The sequence below is a fragment of the Penicillium atrosanguineum genome (assembly GCF_028827265.1).
Source record: "Penicillium atrosanguineum strain IBT 20685 chromosome Unknown utg000006l_segment0_segment0, whole genome shotgun sequence".
Classification (NCBI taxonomy): domain Eukaryota; kingdom Fungi; phylum Ascomycota; class Eurotiomycetes; order Eurotiales; family Aspergillaceae; genus Penicillium; species Penicillium atrosanguineum.
This window is the reverse complement of record NW_026623138.1, coordinates 1,772,764-1,791,845: the sequence shown is the minus strand read 5'-3', so window position 1 is coordinate 1,791,845 and position 19,082 is coordinate 1,772,764. Positions and strand designations below refer to the sequence as shown.

Here is a 19,082-nt window from a genome sequence, read left to right as displayed (position 1 = left end):
CGTGTGCTTACGTTTCCACTGTCGTCGCTGTCGTATTCAAGTTGTCTCCAAGCCTTGATCGAAGAAACTGCCGTGCTATTATTACTATTTATAACATTTCCTGTATCTAAATGGCTCTCTTTCAATATTTCTTCTCCTTTTCTCGTATTCGTTTCCACGGAGTCACTCTGGATTGATCACCCATCCCTCCTCTGATAGCTTCTCTCGATATTGATCACCTCTCTTCCTCTTCAACTGTCATCGCCACATCTTCAGAGCTGTTTTACAACTCCTGCCCATCGTCTTAGTTCTGCCTCAATCCAGATTTCTCAACTCCAACCCTATTGGCCTTCATCCATCTATCCAAGCCCCACCTCACCAGATTATCTATTTCTGGCTATATCTGGCCTGAAATCGTTCCCATCATCACCAGCATCGTTCAAACCGTCCACGCCGTCATCACTGCCGCAGTCAAAGGTATAATAAATAAGCGCGTCTGGGGCATTTTCTTTTCTATATCACTTCACCTTCTCATCACTTCAAACTCAATTCTATTGGATGTCTCCGAGATCTATAATAGCCTCTTTTCCTCGTCTTCTCTTTTTCGAAGGTCTTGCAATAGGCCAAAAGTCATCATGTCAAAACGCTCTCACATCCAGAACCCCAAAGATGCCAAAGACAATCTCAAAAGACTAGCCGATGACCGTTGGCGAAAGTGGCAATCCGTCTCCATATCCTTCTTTGGATTTCCTACGCCCCTAAGCACCCGGGCAGTCTGGAAGGCATTCTACAAGCAAGGAAACATCACCTTTATTGAATTTACTGACGACCAGCATGGCCGCCCTATGAATAAGGGTCGCGTTCGATTCACGTATGTCTGATTTCTCTTTCTCTTTGTTTCCGAGCCTGTCTCATTGCGCAGGGGCGATGCTACATGCTGGATACCGATGGTATTGACATGAATTATAGGCCTCCACCATACCACAACTTTTGGAGTGATGGCGTCTTCTATGTGAAGCTTGATTCTGGCCGCCCTGTGCCCATTAAGATATCCCTAAATACCGGCTTCAAAGAGGACGTAGTCCAAAACCTGGCTCGTTCAAACGTCTTTTATCCTGAGAAGCTTGTGAGTCTCATGCGAGGCCACCGGCTTAGTGCTTTGCTAACTTATACAACCAGGAGCTCCGTGCGTCCCAGCTTGCGGTAGGTATCCTGCAAGAGGCGTCTACCATTAAGCTTCTCAAAGGGTTCGCTCGGCTAGTAAGACTCCAAATCAACGTTCAGGAACGGGCACTCTACATATGCTTTAATGAGGAGCTCCCGGCGCTCAATGCCTCAAAGATAGAAGCTCCACTACTCAACCCCCAGATATCCTTTCGGTTGAAGATCCCGTTCGGTCAGTTGAATGATGTGTGGGAGGTCCATAATCACCCTAGCTCTCATGGCCTCAAGTCGGAGCTTTCTTTTATCATAATTCTGGATCACCCTGGCATCTACCACCGCAAGTTATCTGATATAACACCTACGTTCACTAAAAGTCTCACCTGGAAAGAAGTGGATACCTGGATACGGCAAACCCGCATATCTTATGGTGCATCACGGGAAGTTGACTTTCCGACCAATCTACAGATCTCGGGCGATATCATGGATATTGGTGAGCTCAGCTTTTGGTCTCTTGGTTGTTACGTAGACTAAAAATGCTCGCAGGGCGGTGGAACGTCTTGAAGCTCACACTTGAGCCTAGCGATCCCAACTTCAAGAGCCGGGGGGTCATCAAAGATATTCTTCGAGATCATAACGTCCTGTTCCAAGATGGGGCCCATTTCCAGGAGACTCAGGGTACACTCAGACCGGTGTGGGGATGTATTGATAGACAAGTGAATCCAAAATGGGGACAGCTGGGGGATCTTGTCGATGAGCACACGGTGTTACTGCCTTTCCCTGTTCGTTATCAGCTTGAGGTTTGCGTCTCTCATGGCTACCTATCTGAATTCAACATGACTCGCGAATTCATCCTCAGACTGATGGAGGATGGGAATGTCAAGGCTCAGCGATTACTTGAGCACGTTGCAATACACAAGCAAAAGTACCTTGACCCTATGGAAATATTCAACATCAAGGCTGGTAGGGGCGTTACTGGTTCGAGGATACCGGAGTACTGCTGCTTCATGCGGACTGCCAGGGTCACCCCCTCCACCATCTACTTCAATACCCCCACTGTTGATACCTCGAATCGCATCACGAGAAGATACAGTGAGTTTGTTAACCGTTTCCTTCGGGTTCGGTTCTCAGACGAAGTGTATCTCGGGACAATCAGGTCAACCATCAGTCAGGTAGATGACGAGGTCTACAGACGGGTCAAGGCAACCCTCACCAAAGGCATCACTGTGGGAGACTGCCACTATGAGTTCCTAGCTTTTGGTAACTCCCAGTTCCGTGAACAGGGCGCTTACTTTTTCGCATCCCTTCCAAGCCTGTCTGCCGCAGACATTCGATCCTGGATGGGCCAGTTCAATCACATCCGGAATGTTGCAAGGTACACCTCCCGACTAGGTCAGTGCTTTTCTACCACCCGCTCTATCGGGACCTACACTGTCCAGATTGAGAAAATTCCCGATATTGAGCGTAATGGGTACAATTTCTCCGATGGTGTCGGTAAGATCTCGAAGTTCCTGGCTCGGATGACCATGAACAGTCTGAAGCTCAAGACCCGGAATGGCGAGCCCCCGTCAGCTTTTCAGTTCCGTCTTGGGGGATGCAAAGGGATGTTGGTCGTATCTTCCGATCCTCAGCCGAACAAGTTACACATCCGACCTAGTCAGTACAAGTTTGATTCCCCCCATGGCAGTCTAGAAATCATTCGCTCATCTTCGTACTCCATGGCAACATTGAATCGCCAGTTGATTCTGATCCTCGCTGCTCTGGACATCCCCATGAAAGTGATTCTTGCTAAGCAGGATGAAATGTTGCAGAGTTTTAATGACGCCATGACGGATGACTTGCAGGCAATCACTCTGCTTCAGAGATTTGTAGATCCAAACCAGACAACATTGACATTGGCAAACCTTATACAAAATGGGTTCCGGCAGGTCAATGAGCCATTCGTCAGCTCTATGCTTTTCCTTTGGAAGGCTTGGCATTTCAAGTCTCTAAAGGAAAAAGCAAAGATCGTGGTCGAGAAAGGCGCCAGTCTCTTTGGTGTCTTGGATGAAAGCGGCGTTTTGCAAGGCTGGTTTGATACAAAGGTCAAGAGAGCAGAGAGAATCGGTGCGATGCACGCCGACAAACTAGCAGCGCTTCCCGAGGTATTTGTCCAAATATCACCTCGGGAGAAGAACGGAGAGCCCAAAATTATCGAAGGGGTGTGCATCCTTGCCCGCAATCCATCTCTTCACCCAGGGGATATCCGGGTGGTGCGCGCAGTGTATGCGCCAAAACTGCGACATCTCATCGATGTGATTGTTTTCCCCCAGACTGGAGATAGAGACCTTGCGAGCATGTGTTCAGGGGGAGATTTAGACGGAGACGACTACCTCATCATGTGGGATCCGGACCTAATTCCGGGGAGATGGTTTATGAAACCAATGGTGGATAACAACGAGATAGCCCCTGAATTAGACCGCGATGTTACCGTTGATGACATGACGACGTTTTTCGTTACCTTCATGAAGGAAAATTGCCTCCCTAGAATCGCGAATGCCCACATGGCCTGGGCGGACAGACTGGAAGGTGGCGTCTACGAGCAGAAGTGTATTAAACTGGCAGGCATGCACTCCGTAGCTGTCGATTATAATAAAACCGGTCGACCTGCCAAGATGACTTGGAATCTTGAACCATGGCGGTGGCCACATTTCATGGAAAGGGATCCGCGGAAGAGTTACCAATCCAAGAAGATTCTAGGTCGACTCTACGATGCAGTAGAGACCGTCCACTTCGTACCCAATCTATCCGTCCCATTTGACTCTCGGATTCTGGAATCTGATCTCGTCCCAGAGAGCGAGAAATTCATGGGATTTGCGATACGGTTGAAAGATGAGTATGACGCAGCGATGCTGCAAATCATGGCACAGTTCGAGATCAAGACCGAGTTCGAGGTCTGGTCTAAATTTGTCCTGAATCACAGTCGCATCGTTCACGACTACAAGCTGCATGAAGACCTGGGCCATATCACCGAGACTCTTCGGCAGGGTTTCCGTCAGCAGTGCTTCGACCACGTTGATGGGCGCAGTCTCGAAGATGTTGCTCCGCTGGTAATTGCCATGTATCGTGTGACTCATGAACTGGCAACTGAGGCACTGGCAAGAAGTCACAAGTCGGCCCTCTCTGACGACAATGACCTCTCCCCTGATGGACTTGCACCCGATCCGAACACAAACGAGAAGCCAGACTTACCTCTCATTAGCTTCCCATGGATCTTCCATGAGTATCTGGGCAAGATTGCATCAGGCCAGCTCAAGAAGGACAGACTCGAGACATACCAGAATGGAAAGATCTCTGGCAAAATCTACACCAACGCGGAAGTCGAAGATATGCTCCTTGACCCGGAGCAGGGAGGCAGTAATATTTCCAGTGCTCCCTTGGACAAGGTGATCAATGGTGGCGAGCATGTTCTAGGTGAAGATGAGGTCAAAGTGAAAGAATCGCCCATCGAAATGCCCAGCAAGTGTTCACTCTCCCCCAATAAATCTTCCTCTGGCAGTCTCATTGATTCCAGTGATCCTATCGAGTCTTCACCCTCCAGCGCTAGTCTCTCATCCTACAATCTCATCGATGCCGTTGATGGAGAAGTCTCTCTAATGACTTTTGGCGAGGGTGAGAAGGACAACAGATCAGATGAAGTCAAGGCGGTTTCTCTGAGTATTGATAACGACAAGGACCATAATGGAACAGATGAGCCCAAGACATTTGCCCAGGAGGTCAACGAGGACGTAGAGGCTGACGAGGTCGAAATCAAGGTTCAAGAAATCGTGGAAGCGGACACCCCACAGTCCATTTTGAAGCACCTTCTGGGTCTGGTTGGCATTTGATGGAAAAGAAAGAAGAAATTGCTTGCAAAGATGTTTTGGTAAGTTATAATAACAAGGGAATGGACAGTGCAAGGGATTACTAGAAAAGTGACAAAAAATATTCAACCACCAAAAAAAATGGGAGAGCGCATTGTTTTGATGGTTTGACAATTAGACAAAATCGTGTTTACTACTAATTTTCTGTGAAAACATCGTATTTTGTAAAGCAAATTCCATCCTGGCCATAGAAAGCAAGCTGGCAGTCAGCATCTAGAGCCAAGAGCTGGAATCCGACACCGCCGTTACCGAGACCAGTGTGGCAATCCTCGTCATCACCAGAGTAAGGAATGGCCTCGCCGGTACATTGAGCATTCTGATAACCTGTAATTCGGTAACCGTTGGCAGCTCGAGTGTTCAAGGCACTGGTGTTGTTGCGTTGGTCGACGCTTGGAATAGACGCTCCTTGCACCAGCGCGGCGCCTAGGAGGAAGCCGACGACGAGTTTTGGGAATGATCCCGAGTACATCCTGGTTTGCAAACTTGACTTACGATAAATGGCACTCCACGAGGGTGAGGCTGGTTGAGGTGGACGAACGCGGTCAGAAAACGTTGAGACCACTGATCGTAGTTGTCGAGATCGAGACTTTGAAAACCCTCGATACGCACACGGAAATTGTGTTTGGAATCAGGTACTGCGGTCAAGTACAAGATGTCGTATTCTGGGTCGTTTCGATGCTCGAGGATATCTTGTTTGATGTGATCAAGAAAGCGGACGTTAAGCGTTCCAATGATCTGTCTTTGCATTTTGTGTTAGACCAAAGTAGAGTATATCGAGTTTGTAGATAGGTAAAGAGCTCTGAGAGTAGATAAAAGGTGGATAGGGTAACTGTTCAATATTTGATGCCAAGGGAGGTGTGGCAAATATAACGATCAAGCCTAATGCCAAGGAAAAAAAACCTACATAATTAGGGAATGTAGGTAGATCGTGGACCTATAAGACTAGCAAGAACTAGTTTTCACGACTTCCTTGTCCACAGGTGGTTCTGGCTTCATTTCAGCTGCAGGGTGATCTCGCTGGGCAACTGCAATGGCCAAAATGGGGCCAAAATGTCGACCCCTCATCAGTACCTATTTGTGGGCAACTGACGGGGAACTACAGTACCACTATGTAACTCCAGTGCGGCTCGGTCCACGGAATGATCGTCCGAGGCTAGGTGACAATGTACCAATAACCAATAGTTCCTGTATTGTGACTTCGTCTACTCGTGCTGAGGCTTTCGCTCTGGGGTATTTCCAACGCCACCCTTGGATATCATAGTCAAGACAAAAAAAACTCCAGAACCTAGATAATCACCAATCCAATCCCTCGTCTCCCTTCTTTTCTAGCAGCGCTACGACAGGCTCTAGGACAGCCCGAGAATGTTGCCAGTGGGCCGTATCGCGGGTACGAGAGTAATAAACAGGACAATCCATGCTATCGCAGCGAATCTCATCACCAGGCGGCACGCCCATGCATGACCGACACACAGCCTCAAGGTCGACGACTCTTTTCTCTGCCCGCTGTAGCCGCGAGACAACGTCCAGTAGGGCAAGATGTGGACGCTGCAGACATTCGCTGCATACAGGCACAGCAGCATCGGACAGCTTGGATTTGCAGAGGATGCAAGAAGATGAGCGCATATATGACTCGAGAGTCTTTTTCAGCATGCCAAGTCCCTTGGTCGGATGAGCCAATGAAGAAGACGCCTCGACGCGACGAATACGTTGGACCTTGGGCATTTCATCGTACCACTGGCGCACGTTGGCGCCTACCAGGTTAAAAATGCGCTCCAGAGGTGGGATCAAGTTCTTGGTGATATAGTATTCAGCATCGAGGTCGAGCTGAGCATCGTGCAAGAGTTCCTCGGGCGCTACACACCGATCGATAAGGCGTGAGCCCGGTGCACCGGTAATGACAACGTATGGCACACGCTCACCGTACTGAGGTTCCAGGCGGGGGTCCTCAAGCATGCGCTTTGTGCTGATCATTGCACCGGCGGGGAGCTGGCCACGATCACTGTATGTTCCGAGACGGACCTCTCGGGCAAAACAGAAATCCTGGATGGAGACACGGCCCTGCATGATCTTGTTGCATTGGCGATGGAAATAAGACTTTACTTGACTTAGGTCTGCTGTTCGGAACAGGATCTTTAGAGCTTTCTCTTCGATCTTCTGTTCTGCAGGTGTTCCATCGCGTCGCACGGTTTCGATGCCCTTGGCATCAAAATCGGGCTCTTTCTGGTCCCGGTGCTCGTACTTAAAGCCGACGTATCGCTTTTTGGCCAGAAGGACGCAGGGGTGGTAAACTTTCTCGAATTTGAGCTTCACCGGGCGAGGATTCATATCTGTTACTGCTTGCGCAATTTCCTCGCCGATGTCAAAAGCTTGGTCGCGAGTGCGGCCCTTGAGATAGACGAACAAGCTGTCAGTGTCGCCATAGACCACCTCAGCACCCCACCGTTCCACTGAATGGATAAAGGCAATAGCCTTCTCAAGTGTTTCACGGCCAGACTGCACGATACTGTCTGCAATCTCGGAGCAGGGCATTCTACCCGAGAAAGACGCAGACGTATAACCATATGTGACGTTTGCGATCAGCTTGAGGGCCAATTGACGATTGTTCAATAGACGTTGAAGGATCTTATCATCTTTGTCTGCTTTCATCCCCGTCTTAACCATCACGCGAGTCTCAAGGATTTCTGTAAGCATCTTTGCCAACAGTGATTGGCGCACTTCCTGCTTCGCATACATCATGCCGTTCGGCGAGATATTGATCTTGTTTTTGAGCAGTTCTAACAGCCTTGGCTGACGCTTGTAATCCATGAAGCCCATCTTGTCTCGGCCACGCCACTGTGATACCCTCCCCAAAAAGGTCGAGTAGCAGTAGTTATACGCGATCATCACACTAGGGTAGAGAGATTGGAAATCAAGAACCACAAGCGGGCTGGTGTAGAAATCACTTTGCGGTTCCATAACCAGGGGAAGACACTCTAGGGCATTCTGCTGGCCAACCTGTTTTCGGCTAGGCGATACTAGAAGATAGTTCTCGGGTTTGGCGATTCGGAACATGAGCGACTCAACTTTGAACTGGGAACCTCGAAAGTAGACCGAAGAGAAGTCAATGCCCAACAAGCGAGCCTGCTCGCTAGTCCGCGGGATCAACTCATTGGCTTCAAGAATTTCCAGGTTCATCTGCATACGTGATGTGAAATATTCCACAACCCTACAAACGTTGCGAGGCTTTCCGCTCTGATACCACTTTGTGAGGTCCTTGGCTGAGTAGTGTGGTATCCGTCGATGAAGCAGATGAAAAACAACATTCTCCATCGTATATCCTAGCAAATTCAACTCACCTCTCATCGCACGCCAGATATTGATGACGTGTCGGCCAGTTATATGTACGGAAGAGGTGTGATCGGCTCCCCAACGCTCCTCTTCCCTACCAAACTTCCCATGAGACTGCGACTTTACCCGGGAAAGTTCCGCAGTGAGGTCGAAGTCATACTTTTTCCGAGCTCGTTCAATGACATAGCCCCAGGAGCCATTATGAACTTCATACCCAATCATAATATCTGGGTCGTGGTAGCGCACGATATCTACCAGTCGGTTGATCATATCAAGCTCTGTGGGTTCATGTTCCATGTCGATTCGGAGCGCTTTCGAGATCTTGGACTCGGGTCTTTCGCCTTCGCCTTGGTAGATCATTCCGACGTGGACACCAGGTAGGTGGCTATTGATCTCGATATCCTCGTCTTCAGAGTGGAGACCCCAGAAGATACACGAAATTTCATCCTCCACGGGGTTTGCCGAAAAAGCGCCGCGGGTGTTCACATGCACCTCCAAGCTCATCGTGCTCATGTACTGGGCTTGGTGCTTAACGCTGGTAGTCTTCGCCTTTTGAGAGTATTTGAAACCGTGGGGTTTTTGTGTTGGTCCTTCAATTTGTGACATTGCTTCAGGCTTTGCCTCTGCATTGGGAATTGCTGGCTTGGACGAGGCGGATTTTTGGGATGCTTGGAGATTTTCAAACCACTCGACAACTTCAGAGCGACTAGGAGGAAGGGGTGCAAATTCCCACATTCTTGCGGTGCACGATTCCCGCAATTCCTGGTCAACCTTTTCTTGCTTCTCACGATCGAATAAAATCGGTGATTGGTCACCAAACATGGCCGAGAGATTTGCTGATGGGTCGAATTCCGGGAGGTAGTGCACTGTGTCGCTTTCTAATCGAAATTCTCGGCCAGCGTATTGTCGTGGTCTTTCGGGAACATCTGTCTCGTCGCTGTAATATGCCTTTTGATAAACAACAGATGGGCGATTATTGTCAAGCATCGTCGAAGCAACTTCATCTGCGCCCGGGGCGGCGAACCTAAACAGAGAGATAGTGGTGTTTTCGGGGAAGTTGAAGGAGCCACACAGGTTTTGCTTGATCTTGGCGACATGCGGATTGAGAGCAGCCGATTTTACTACAGTAGAAGAAGACCGAAGGATAGACGAGATTGCTCCACCGCTGCCATTTCCTGAAGGACTGGTGGCAGACCCACCAGGGAAAGAGCTTGGTAGATGCTGTGAATATTCATTTCCCTTCTTAGACTGGCCGTCATCTTGGCTAAACCGTAGAATCGTCAAAGGGTCATTGGGGTCTTTGACAACTGGATAGTTTAGTCGGCTATTAGGTAGAGGGATGTGAGATTTTGGCCGGACTGTCTTTTGAGACGAAGATGATGTGGGTTCTGATGATGGAGGTTCCAGATTCAGGTCCAGGTTCTCTTTGCCCAGGCTACCGTGACTGTCCTTTTGAGACAAATCTGGGTTGCACCAGAATCTCCGTTTTTTTCTTGGCGGGAGGTCGTGGTGAGCATGATCAGTGAAGCTCCCTTTAAGGGAACTATCAACATTCCTGTCCATAATTTGGCCTTCGTGGCTCGGGTTTGGCTTCGAGACAGGGGGATCGCTTGTCAATTCGTCGTCGGATGAAATTTTTTCAAAAGCCTCCTGCAAAAGGTCCTCGGGTGCTTCATCCTCTGGTTGAAGGATATCGTCGAATACACCATCGTAGAAACTTTCTTGAATGGCATGGTTTTCAGTAACTCTTGGCTTCTCGTTCATGTCCTCTTCTGTGCTACCCTCGCCATCTGGTAGATATTGCCCATCAGGCTGAGAAGATCGCGCGAGGTCTTCGTCGACGGAAATTTTGGCCAACTCATCGAACTCCTGGCGAAAACTCTGTTTTGACCTGTCCAGTCTGTCTGGATAGAAATCTTCAACGCTATTCAAGGCAGTTTGAACCATTTCCTGTACTTTATTGACATTTGAGAATGTTTCAAATGATATCTCTGTGTCACCATCTGCCCGTTGTTCTTCTTCGGCTATTTGGAAGACCAACTCCTGAAATTCATCCTCATGTACCCAGCCTCCCTTGGATTGATTTCTAGGATCAGCGGACATCGAAATCAGTTCGTCGGGGCCGAATGGGGTGCTGCCGGGGTCAGTTATACCCATTCGTTTCTTTCGCCGCCGAGTCTCGTCCTGCCAAAGTCCAGCCACGCTAGGTACAAGGCGTTCGTTGAAGGCAGCGGGTCTGAAAAGCTCGCCAAAGTCATGGTGTAGGGGACGTTCTTTGACATCAGACCTATTGAGGATGTCCTGTACGCAGATGTCCACCTCCAGAGGACAATGACTCTGTTTCTGGAGGGCCGGGCCATCGAGTATGTCCTCGGGACGGATAGAGCGGTCATGCCATCGATGGTCGGGATTGGCTAACTCTAAGTACTCTGGTACGGGGGATCGAAATTTGACCTTTTCGCAATCCATGTATGCGCACCCGTACAAGTTGTAGTCGCACATCCATTGGGGAACGAACTGCATATGGGCTTCGTATGGTTGTAAGGGGCGTTTCATCACCGCACCCTGATGAAGAAGATCGGCTAGCCGGCCAGCATAGAAAGGATTGAGAAGGTAGATTTTAAAGAAGGACCGGTAGCCGACATGATAGCCATAGAAGGGGATCCCTTTAACCAATGTAATATGTGCGACGTATGCGGTTTTCCGGTCGTAGGCGTTGCGACGGTAGCTGACTGCCAAGGCATGGTCTATTGAGAGGTGAAGGGTGCGTGTTGCCGAGTTAACTAAAATGTATAGCTTAGCAGAGATCTTGTCATCACGCTCGTATTGGACTGACCTGCTTCGGGTGCCAAAGAACCGTTGTATTCAATATACAGATATGGGAATACGCCATGGACATGAACGCATACTCGCTGACCAGTCTCAGTCGCTCCGAACACCCTTATCACAGGCACCTTTGGCCTGAAATCTTTTTCAGAGGCACCATCTCGAAAGGGCAACGCAGGGTCGAGCTCCGACGCGGTCGCCTGGTAGTGATCGATGCAGTTGAGACGTACGCGAAAAGGCTCCATCAGGCTGATTTTGCTTTGCTGGTGGCATCAGCGACATGTCGTCTGAGTTTCGGAGCGGTATCATGAAAACATGTTCCGTCGGCGAGAGCAACGCGCCTTGATCGGATATCGAGGTATGCGCCCGCATTACACAACGCGCCTGATACGCCAGGTCACATGACCACTTATCACCAACCTCGGGCTTTTTCCTTTGATCTCACCTCACTCTCCGCGGTTTGACGGGAGCTCTTTGAATCATTTCTCTACATCACCATATCCTTATTGGCAGCTGGCCTGTTCATAAATATTTACCGTCACAACAATGTCGCGCAAACCGGCCGATGTGGCGTCCAAGGAGCGCAACGAATACATTCCCTCCTTCATCTCGAAAAAGCCGTTCTACGTCGACGATGATTCGGGCAACGACTATCTCGAGCATCAACGCCTGAATAAGACAACCCAAGACCAGTCCAAATGGTACGACCGAGGGAAACGAGCGGGTCCAGCGGTGACCAAATATCGCAAAGGCGCATGTGAGAACTGCGGCGCAATGACCCATAAAACCAAAGAATGCTTGAGTCGACCCCGAAAGCAGGGTGCCAAATGGACTGGAAAGAATATTGAGGCCGACGAGGTCATCCAAAAGGTTGACATGGGCTGGGATGCCAAAAGAGATCGGTGGAATGGCTACGATGCTAGCGAGTACCACCAAGTTGTCGAGGAATACGAAGAGCTGGAGTCGATGAAGCGCTCAGCAAAGGAAGGCGCAGATCTGAAGAAGCTTATGGACGGGGACGACGAGAATGAGGGTCTGGAGGAAGATATTCGATACGCCGAAGAATCCGACATGGGTCGGCAACAAAGCACGGCCACGCGCAACCTTCGTATCCGAGAAGATACCGCTAAATATCTGCTCAACCTCGATCTTGATTCTGCGAAGTACGATCCGAAGACCCGACGGATGGTGGATATGGGTGCACAAGATGATCAGGCCTCTGCTCTCGTGGCTGAAGAGAACTTTGTACGAGCCTCTGGTGATGCGGCCGAGTTCGAAAAGGCTCAGCAGTACGCCTGGGATTCTCAGGAGAAAGGCATGGCTCAAATCCACCTTCAGGCCAACCCCACATCAGGAGAGGTGCTCCGGAAGAAAGAAAAGGAGGAGGGTGATATCAAACGCGAGGCCCACCGCAGGGCCCTCTTGGAGAAATATGGAGGCAGTGAACATCTTCAGCCAACACCTCTACGAGACACCATGGTTGTCGAAAATGAGCGGTTTGTTGAGTATGATGAGAACGGTGCTATCAAGGGTGCACCCAAGAATGCTACCAAGTCCAAGTACGCTGAAGATGTCATGCCCAACAACCATACTTCTGTCTTCGGCAGTTGGTGGTATGAGTTCAAATGGGGCTATGCATGCTGTTACTCCACGGTGAAAAACAGCTACTGTACCGGCGAGGACGGAAAGAAGGCGTTTGAAGAAGAGGGCAACATGCTGATGCTGACTGGGGGAGATGATGAAGAGCCCGCTCAAGTAAATCATGAGCTCGAACCCGTCAGCGCACGCAATCAAGATCAGGAGTCGATGAATGGAAAGAAGCGGACGATCGATGAATTGAAATCCGGGATCACCGAGGAAGAGATAGAATCGTACAAGCGTAGTCGACTGGCTGCGGATGATCCGATGGCCAACTTCCTTGGAAAAGATGAGGAATAATGTTTCCAGCATGTACTATCTCCGGCGTTCAGTTGTACCAAAATACCCCTTTTATACTGCATGAATAAAGTGTACGAAATTAAAATTGAAATGAACTCTCACCAAGTCTGGGGAATTGAATGAGTAATTCGTATAGTTCGATCCAGATCTGTATCACGTGCCATCGATGGTCCCACTTTGAACATCACATGATGCTAGATCACGGGACAGGGTTTGTGCCCTGGTATCCCGTGACTCGCCCACATCTCGCTTAGCCGACACATCACCACCCAGCGGGAAGTTTCGATACGCCTAGCGACGACGACACCGACAACAGCCCTTCAACGGAATTGCCAGGTACGCTTGCATGCTGTCCTGGCGCTCTTTGCGTCTTTTACTCGTCCCCATTTACTGACCCCTTGTTTCCTGCAGTTCCCTTAATTCAAGATGAGTACGTTCGAAGTCGAAACCTCGCACCGCAAATCTCCGCACCATCGAAGCGATCGAAACTAACAACCACCACAGCTAAGGGTACCTCCAGCTTCGGAAAGCGCCACAACAAGACGCACACTCTGTGCCGCCGCTGTGGTTAGTATTCCACAATCCTCTACAATCCGGTCCCGAAGTCGCAAACATACATTGAGAATGGAAATGGGCGATCAGGATACCATGACTGGATGTTTTTTACCTCGGACACGAGTACTGATAGTGTTATTTTCGAAAATAGGCCAGCGGTCTTTCCACATCCAGAAGTCCACCTGTGCCAACTGTGGCTACCCTTCTGCTAAGACCCGCAAGTGTACGCATACCCTCATACTCTGAAGGCATTGGAGGAACTCAGGCTTACATTTCTGTCGCAATAGTCAACTGGAGCGAGAAGGCCAAGCGCCGCAAGACCACCGGCTCCGGCCGCATGCGCTCCCTGCGTGATGTCCACCGCCGCTTCTTGAACGGCTTCCAGACCGGTACCCCCAAGGGCGCCCGTGGCCCCCAGACCGCTTAAATATTTTCCGATTCGGCGTCGCGTTTTCGTTTTCGGAGAGGCTGGAAAAGAATATGAGGGGTGACATCCTGGCATGATATGGCCTAGCATCGCGAGATAGACTAACTCGAAATGCAACTGGCAATTCCGAAATATTGAACGCTTTCCCGTGGAGTTGGTGTGAAGTCGATCCTCGTATCGAACGGGAAATTTTGGAATGTGTTTTGCGCGGAGTGAAAAGGCATAAAATCAAGGGAAATCATGCATGAATTTCCTTTTTCCTCGTTTATGGCTGGCGAATATACCATGTCGTGACAGTTCAAATGTGAAGATATCTCTCTTCCTACTTGGCTTCTCTTACGGGGGGATTTGGCTACTAGCCGAGATCTTCCTCATGTAAATTGTCTCTGCCTTTTGATTAGACTAACATCTAGTTCCCCATCTTACGACTCCCCACGCCCAAACACCGACAATCCGCCATCCCGCTGGATATAGTACAGCAACTCCCTCTCTTCCACTGAATCGTCTGCGCCACCTCCTCGGCTGATTCTGAGCACGCCACTAACGTCTCTTGCGGCTCCTGTCTCCAGAGTCCGGAGCTGCATGACCGACCTTGCCCGATGCGCCAAACTGATAGCGAATGCCGCATGCTCCGACTCCACTGGCGTAGCCATCTGATGCCCAGATGTGGATGCATTGTGGATCAGCGGGGAATCGGCAGCCAGAGTGACGATTGTCGCGTGCACATGCTATAAAAATGTCAGCCCTCGCCTAGTCCATCTGCATTCATGGACTTACCTGCTGTAGACCCGAAACCCACTCCGCCATTTCCGTAGCTCCGATCCCCATCACCGGTCCCGTAGCGGCAAGTAGGAAATCCGGTTGGTCGATAATAAGCAGTAATTCTTCTCCATCTTCCATTGAGCTCTTTTGCAGTTGGATCACCGATGCAATGTCTCTCTCAAGTGCATCAAGGGCGGCAATGCCTCGTCCAGAGAAATGGAGTTTCTTCACAATGCCTTGCTCAGTCTGGCTGCGGGCTAGATTGTCGTTATTCATGGCTAATGCTGGTGCTGCTGATGGCGGTCCTCTTCCGGGCACAGCGCCAGGCTGGGACCGAAATGGAAGAGATGTGCGCGTCGGGCCACTTGCAATCGAAGGTACACTCGGCATAGCATTTACTGTTTGAGGAGCAGAGAATAGCTCTGAAAGACCGTCCACAAATGCGAATTGTTTCTTATCTGCCAAACGCGCAAGATCAAGGCCCTAGTGGTTGTTAATATGACGCGTGCCCATAATCGATGACTCCATGTGCAAAATCTAACATGCTCTGACATCTTCAAGGGAGACTGTTCCATCAAAACTTACCAATCGTTTGGCTTCTGCTCTCCAAAACTCCCAGCCGCGCAAGAAGCTCACGAGCACGACCTTCTTGGATCCATTGTGTGATTCTCCCAGTCCAAGCGAAGCATTAAGGTTTGATGAAGTGCTCAATGATGCATGAAGAAATCTCAACGTCAGCCAATTTGACGTTGCGCCAAGTATGGAGGAGACTAGTGTGAGCGATGCCTCTGGCTGAGCTGATAGATATGGCGCGAGGAGGGGCGGAAGCGGGGGTTGCGAGGGCATGATTTGCGCCTCAGATCCTTGGAGTAAAGGTTAATGAGATCTTTCTGATATTTAATTATCTTCCAATGAGGTTTCTCTGCTTCTTGGAGTCTCGTGTTTTCTCGTATTCTGCGCGTGAGTCTGGTGATTGTGAAAGGGAAAAAATATATGCGGGGACATGATTGGCCGCGCTCACGTTCCGCGCCAAGAATATCGAAGCTGTTGCACGCGACGAACTCGAAACAGCCATTATCTTCCGAGGGTATTCCCTACTAATCCTGAGGACTTGCTGGAATCAATTCTTCCTCTTTTCTTATACCACTCAGATCTACGGAACATAATGTTCCCATTGTAAGAAATGTTTTGAGCTTCGGAAGTATAAATAGGCCAGTAATATATGTGTGGTTGGTCGTTCTATGTAGAAAAAAAACCCATCAACAAGTCTACCTCTATTTACTTCAATTGAATCGGCTTGACCCAGCCATTAGCTTATTTAACTGTTTACGAACCCTCAACATGATTATTGTAATAGGGAATCAAAAGTACTAGGTGCCCAATGCGGTTCTCTGCCTTAGGCAAGCGTGAGATTTTTTCCGTGCATCACATGACCATTTCCCCACCCATTGAGGGGAGCGTTGAATGTGGCATCCTCATCGCATTGCAAGTCTGCCTGCTCTGAGTGGATCGATGTTTGCTTTAGCGCCAATCGTGAGTTTCTCTATACCAGGTCCAAGGTTGTTCTCCAGCCACCGTGCTGTATATACATACCCCACTTCGCCGTTGGATCTGTTATACATCCGCGTACCCAAGTCGCGCGACACCTATCGCGGATAAGATCCGGATGATCCGATAGACTAACTCCATAGCAGATGACTCGCGTGGACTGTCATGATCAGAGCGCATTGGACACACGATCTCAAGAATCCGGCTTGCCTCGATAAATATGGCTAGCACTCGGGATTCCCATTCATTCGCTGTATGTATTGAATGGATGCCATGTACTCGATTCAGATTGAACTGATAACATAAAGTGCGATGAATGCCGCCTTCGGAAGTCGCGGGTAAGTTCATTCACGGACCAGATTATGTATAGGTAACTAATCATCACCAAGTGCTCTAAAGAGCGCCCGACGTGCGTGCAATGCCGGCAGTTGAACAAGGAATGCAAGTACAGTCCGAAAGTGTCAAGAAGTCCTCTCACACGACAGTATGTGATCAACCAGGCTCAGAAGAAAGAATATTCTAACGTATGGTAGACACTTGACATATGTTGAAGATCGTCTGTCATCATTTGAAACTGCTTTAAGCAGGCTTTTTCCTGGGGGTGATCTGGATGCGACTCTTCGTTCTCTTTTGTCAAACCAACCAGCTCCACCACAAGCTCCTTCATCCCAGACTTCTTCCAGACATTCGACTCCTGCTAGACTCGAATCGGAGCGAACCGAACCTGCCCCAGAAGCTCTACCGCAGCAGGCTGATGGGTTCGACTGGGCCGAGAAGGAATTGACTCTTGGTGACTTAACAGATGGCATGGCCGCCTTATCGATCAAACCCGAAGGGGCTGGCTATTTTGGGGCTTCGTCCAGTGTTGTGCCGCTCAGAGCACTGTTCGATCACGGATTTGACTTGAATATTCCAGTCCGCTCCGCAAGCTCAGGTGGAGTGCCTCTCAAAGCACAGCTTCTTGAGAGCGCGCCATCTGGCTTGATTGAGCAAGCTTTCATTGATGCATACTTCCTCAACTATCACTCCAGCTACCCGTTTGTTCACGAACCTACCTTCCGGGCCCAATTCAATGACCCATCTCTGCGTCCTCATGGCACAGCGTGGCAGATCTTGCTTAATACTATCTTAGCGCTTGGTGCTTGGAGTATTGGTGACGACAGCTCAGATCTTGATATTACATTCTATCAAGAAGCCAGAACGTGCCTGCAACAGGCATCTGTATTCGAGACTGGTAACCTAACACTGGTCCAGGCGTTGCTATTGCTAAGCAACTATGCTCAAAAACGGAACAAGCCCAATACTGGTTGGAACTACCTTGGACTTGCTGTTCGGATGGCCATGAGCCTAGGTCTTCACAAGGAGTTCCACGGCTGGAAGATCAGTCTCCTCCAGAGGGAAATTCGACGCCGCTTATGGTGGGGAGTCTTCATCTTCGACAGCGGCGCCGCCAAAACCTTTGGCCGACCAATTCTGCTTCCGGATGAAAGAGTGATGGACGCCAAGCAAGTTCTTAACATTCAAGACGACGTATGTTCAAACAGCAACAACGGTGATAGACTCATACCTGACTTTTTTTAGGCTCTGACACCAGCAACAACTTCACTCCCTTCTGAATCACTCGGTCCGACCCTCTACTCCGGCTTGATAGCACAATCACGATTCCATCTCATCACAAACAGCGTCTATCAGCGTCTCATCTCTACCCCTAGCATCACGCCCGAAGAAACCCTAAATCTCCAGAAACCCATGGAAGAATGGTACAACGGGCTACCTTCATACTTCCATTATCCTCTACAGCCCCTTCCTATGCACCCTTCACATCCAGATGCCGACAATCTCGCACTCGTTCGCAACCGCATGCTCTGGCGGAATTGGAACTTGATTATTCTCATCTACCGCCCAATTCTGCTCCGTTGGGCAGCCCGGCGCTGGGCACCCCACAGTGGCAGCCCCGATGGATCATCAGTATCCTCAGAGGGAGGAGTCGAAGATCCGTGCGAGACAGAGTGCCGAGTGCGCTGTCTACAGAATGCGCGACTGACCATTGCCTCCATTTCAGAATACATGGACAGTCATGTCTGCACGAGGCTGGGAGCGTGGTATATGCTGTATGTTTTCCACCTCTGATTTAGCACAAGCCTCTAACATTCTACAGATATTTCCTTTTCCAAGCCGGTCTAATCCCCATCGTCTTCCTCACGACTGACTCCTCAAACCCCGACGCTCCAAGCTGGCTACAGGACATCGAAACCACCAAAGCCCTTCTGAACCACCCATCATTCGGCACCAATCGGTTCGCCGCTCGGTGCTCGGAAGTAATCAACCGACTGCTAGGCTCTCCATCTGGAATGATGAGTGAGTTTGGATTCGAGGGTCAACCTCGGAATCCACAGCTACAGATGCCACAACAGCAGCAGCAAGGCTTCATGCCATTCCCGGAGCAGCTTTTCAACCCCCCCCGGCTTCGGGGCCAACCTATTCCCGATCGAGCAGCAGATGCCTACACCAGGAGGCATGGACTTTTCAGAGTGGGTGAACTTCCCGAATCAATAGCGATTGTTTTTGAAACAGAACGGGAGGAAACAGAACGGGAGGAAATAAACATTTTTGTTTCGTATATTATCGAAATTTTGAACTTCCTAAATGCGTAGACT

At 49.6% G+C, this 19,082-nt stretch overlaps 7 protein-coding genes across 7 annotated transcripts; 4 read left to right on the top strand and 3 right to left on the bottom strand.

Annotated features, from left to right (window-relative positions):
• Window positions 1-614: 614 nt before the first annotated feature.
• N7443_007816 (RNA dependent RNA polymerase) lies at window positions 615-5,006 on the top strand (the record flags this gene model as incomplete). Its single annotated transcript, XM_056887872.1, has 4 exons — window positions 615-854; window positions 902-1,105; window positions 1,159-1,633; window positions 1,687-5,006. The coding sequence occupies 4 exons, from the start codon at window positions 615-617 to the stop codon at window positions 5,004-5,006; spliced, it is 4,239 nt and encodes a 1,412-aa protein (XP_056739563.1).
• Window positions 5,007-5,178: 172 nt separating this feature from the next.
• On the bottom strand, window positions 5,179-5,511 carry N7443_007815 (uncharacterized protein; the record flags this gene model as incomplete). Its single annotated transcript, XM_056887871.1, has 1 exon — window positions 5,179-5,511. The coding sequence occupies one exon, from the start codon at window positions 5,509-5,511 to the stop codon at window positions 5,179-5,181; it is 333 nt and encodes a 110-aa protein (XP_056739562.1).
• An 824-nt stretch (window positions 5,512-6,335) lies between these two features.
• On the bottom strand, window positions 6,336-11,440 carry N7443_007814 (DNA-directed DNA polymerase zeta catalytic subunit REV3; the record flags this gene model as incomplete). Its single annotated transcript, XM_056887870.1, has 2 exons — window positions 6,336-11,152; window positions 11,206-11,440. The coding sequence occupies 2 exons, from the start codon at window positions 11,438-11,440 to the stop codon at window positions 6,336-6,338; spliced, it is 5,052 nt and encodes a 1,683-aa protein (XP_056739561.1).
• A 301-nt stretch (window positions 11,441-11,741) lies between these two features.
• slu7 (mRNA splicing protein SLU7) lies at window positions 11,742-13,133 on the top strand (the record flags this gene model as incomplete). Its single annotated transcript, XM_056887869.1, has 1 exon — window positions 11,742-13,133. One exon carries the CDS (start codon window positions 11,742-11,744, stop codon window positions 13,131-13,133), a length of 1,392 nt encoding a protein of 463 aa, XP_056739560.1.
• A 426-nt stretch (window positions 13,134-13,559) lies between these two features.
• Window positions 13,560-14,115, top strand: N7443_007812 (60S ribosomal protein eL37; the record flags this gene model as incomplete). Its single annotated transcript, XM_056887868.1, has 4 exons — window positions 13,560-13,563; window positions 13,638-13,700; window positions 13,840-13,911; window positions 13,976-14,115. 4 exons carry the CDS (start codon window positions 13,560-13,562, stop codon window positions 14,113-14,115), a joined length of 279 nt encoding a protein of 92 aa, XP_056739559.1.
• A 422-nt stretch (window positions 14,116-14,537) lies between these two features.
• On the bottom strand, window positions 14,538-15,723 carry N7443_007811 (uncharacterized protein; the record flags this gene model as incomplete). Its single annotated transcript, XM_056887867.1, has 3 exons — window positions 14,538-14,843; window positions 14,893-15,360; window positions 15,463-15,723. The coding sequence occupies 3 exons, from the start codon at window positions 15,721-15,723 to the stop codon at window positions 14,538-14,540; spliced, it is 1,035 nt and encodes a 344-aa protein (XP_056739558.1).
• A 922-nt stretch (window positions 15,724-16,645) lies between these two features.
• On the top strand, window positions 16,646-18,981 carry N7443_007810 (putative C6 transcription factor (Gal4); the record flags this gene model as incomplete). The annotated part of the gene is made up of 7 exons (XM_056887866.1): window positions 16,646-16,678; window positions 16,734-16,763; window positions 16,815-16,909; window positions 16,959-17,955; window positions 18,007-18,536; window positions 18,584-18,787; window positions 18,840-18,981. The coding sequence occupies 7 exons, from the start codon at window positions 16,646-16,648 to the stop codon at window positions 18,979-18,981; spliced, it is 2,031 nt and encodes a 676-aa protein (XP_056739557.1).
• Between the last annotated feature and the right edge of the window lie 101 nt (window positions 18,982-19,082).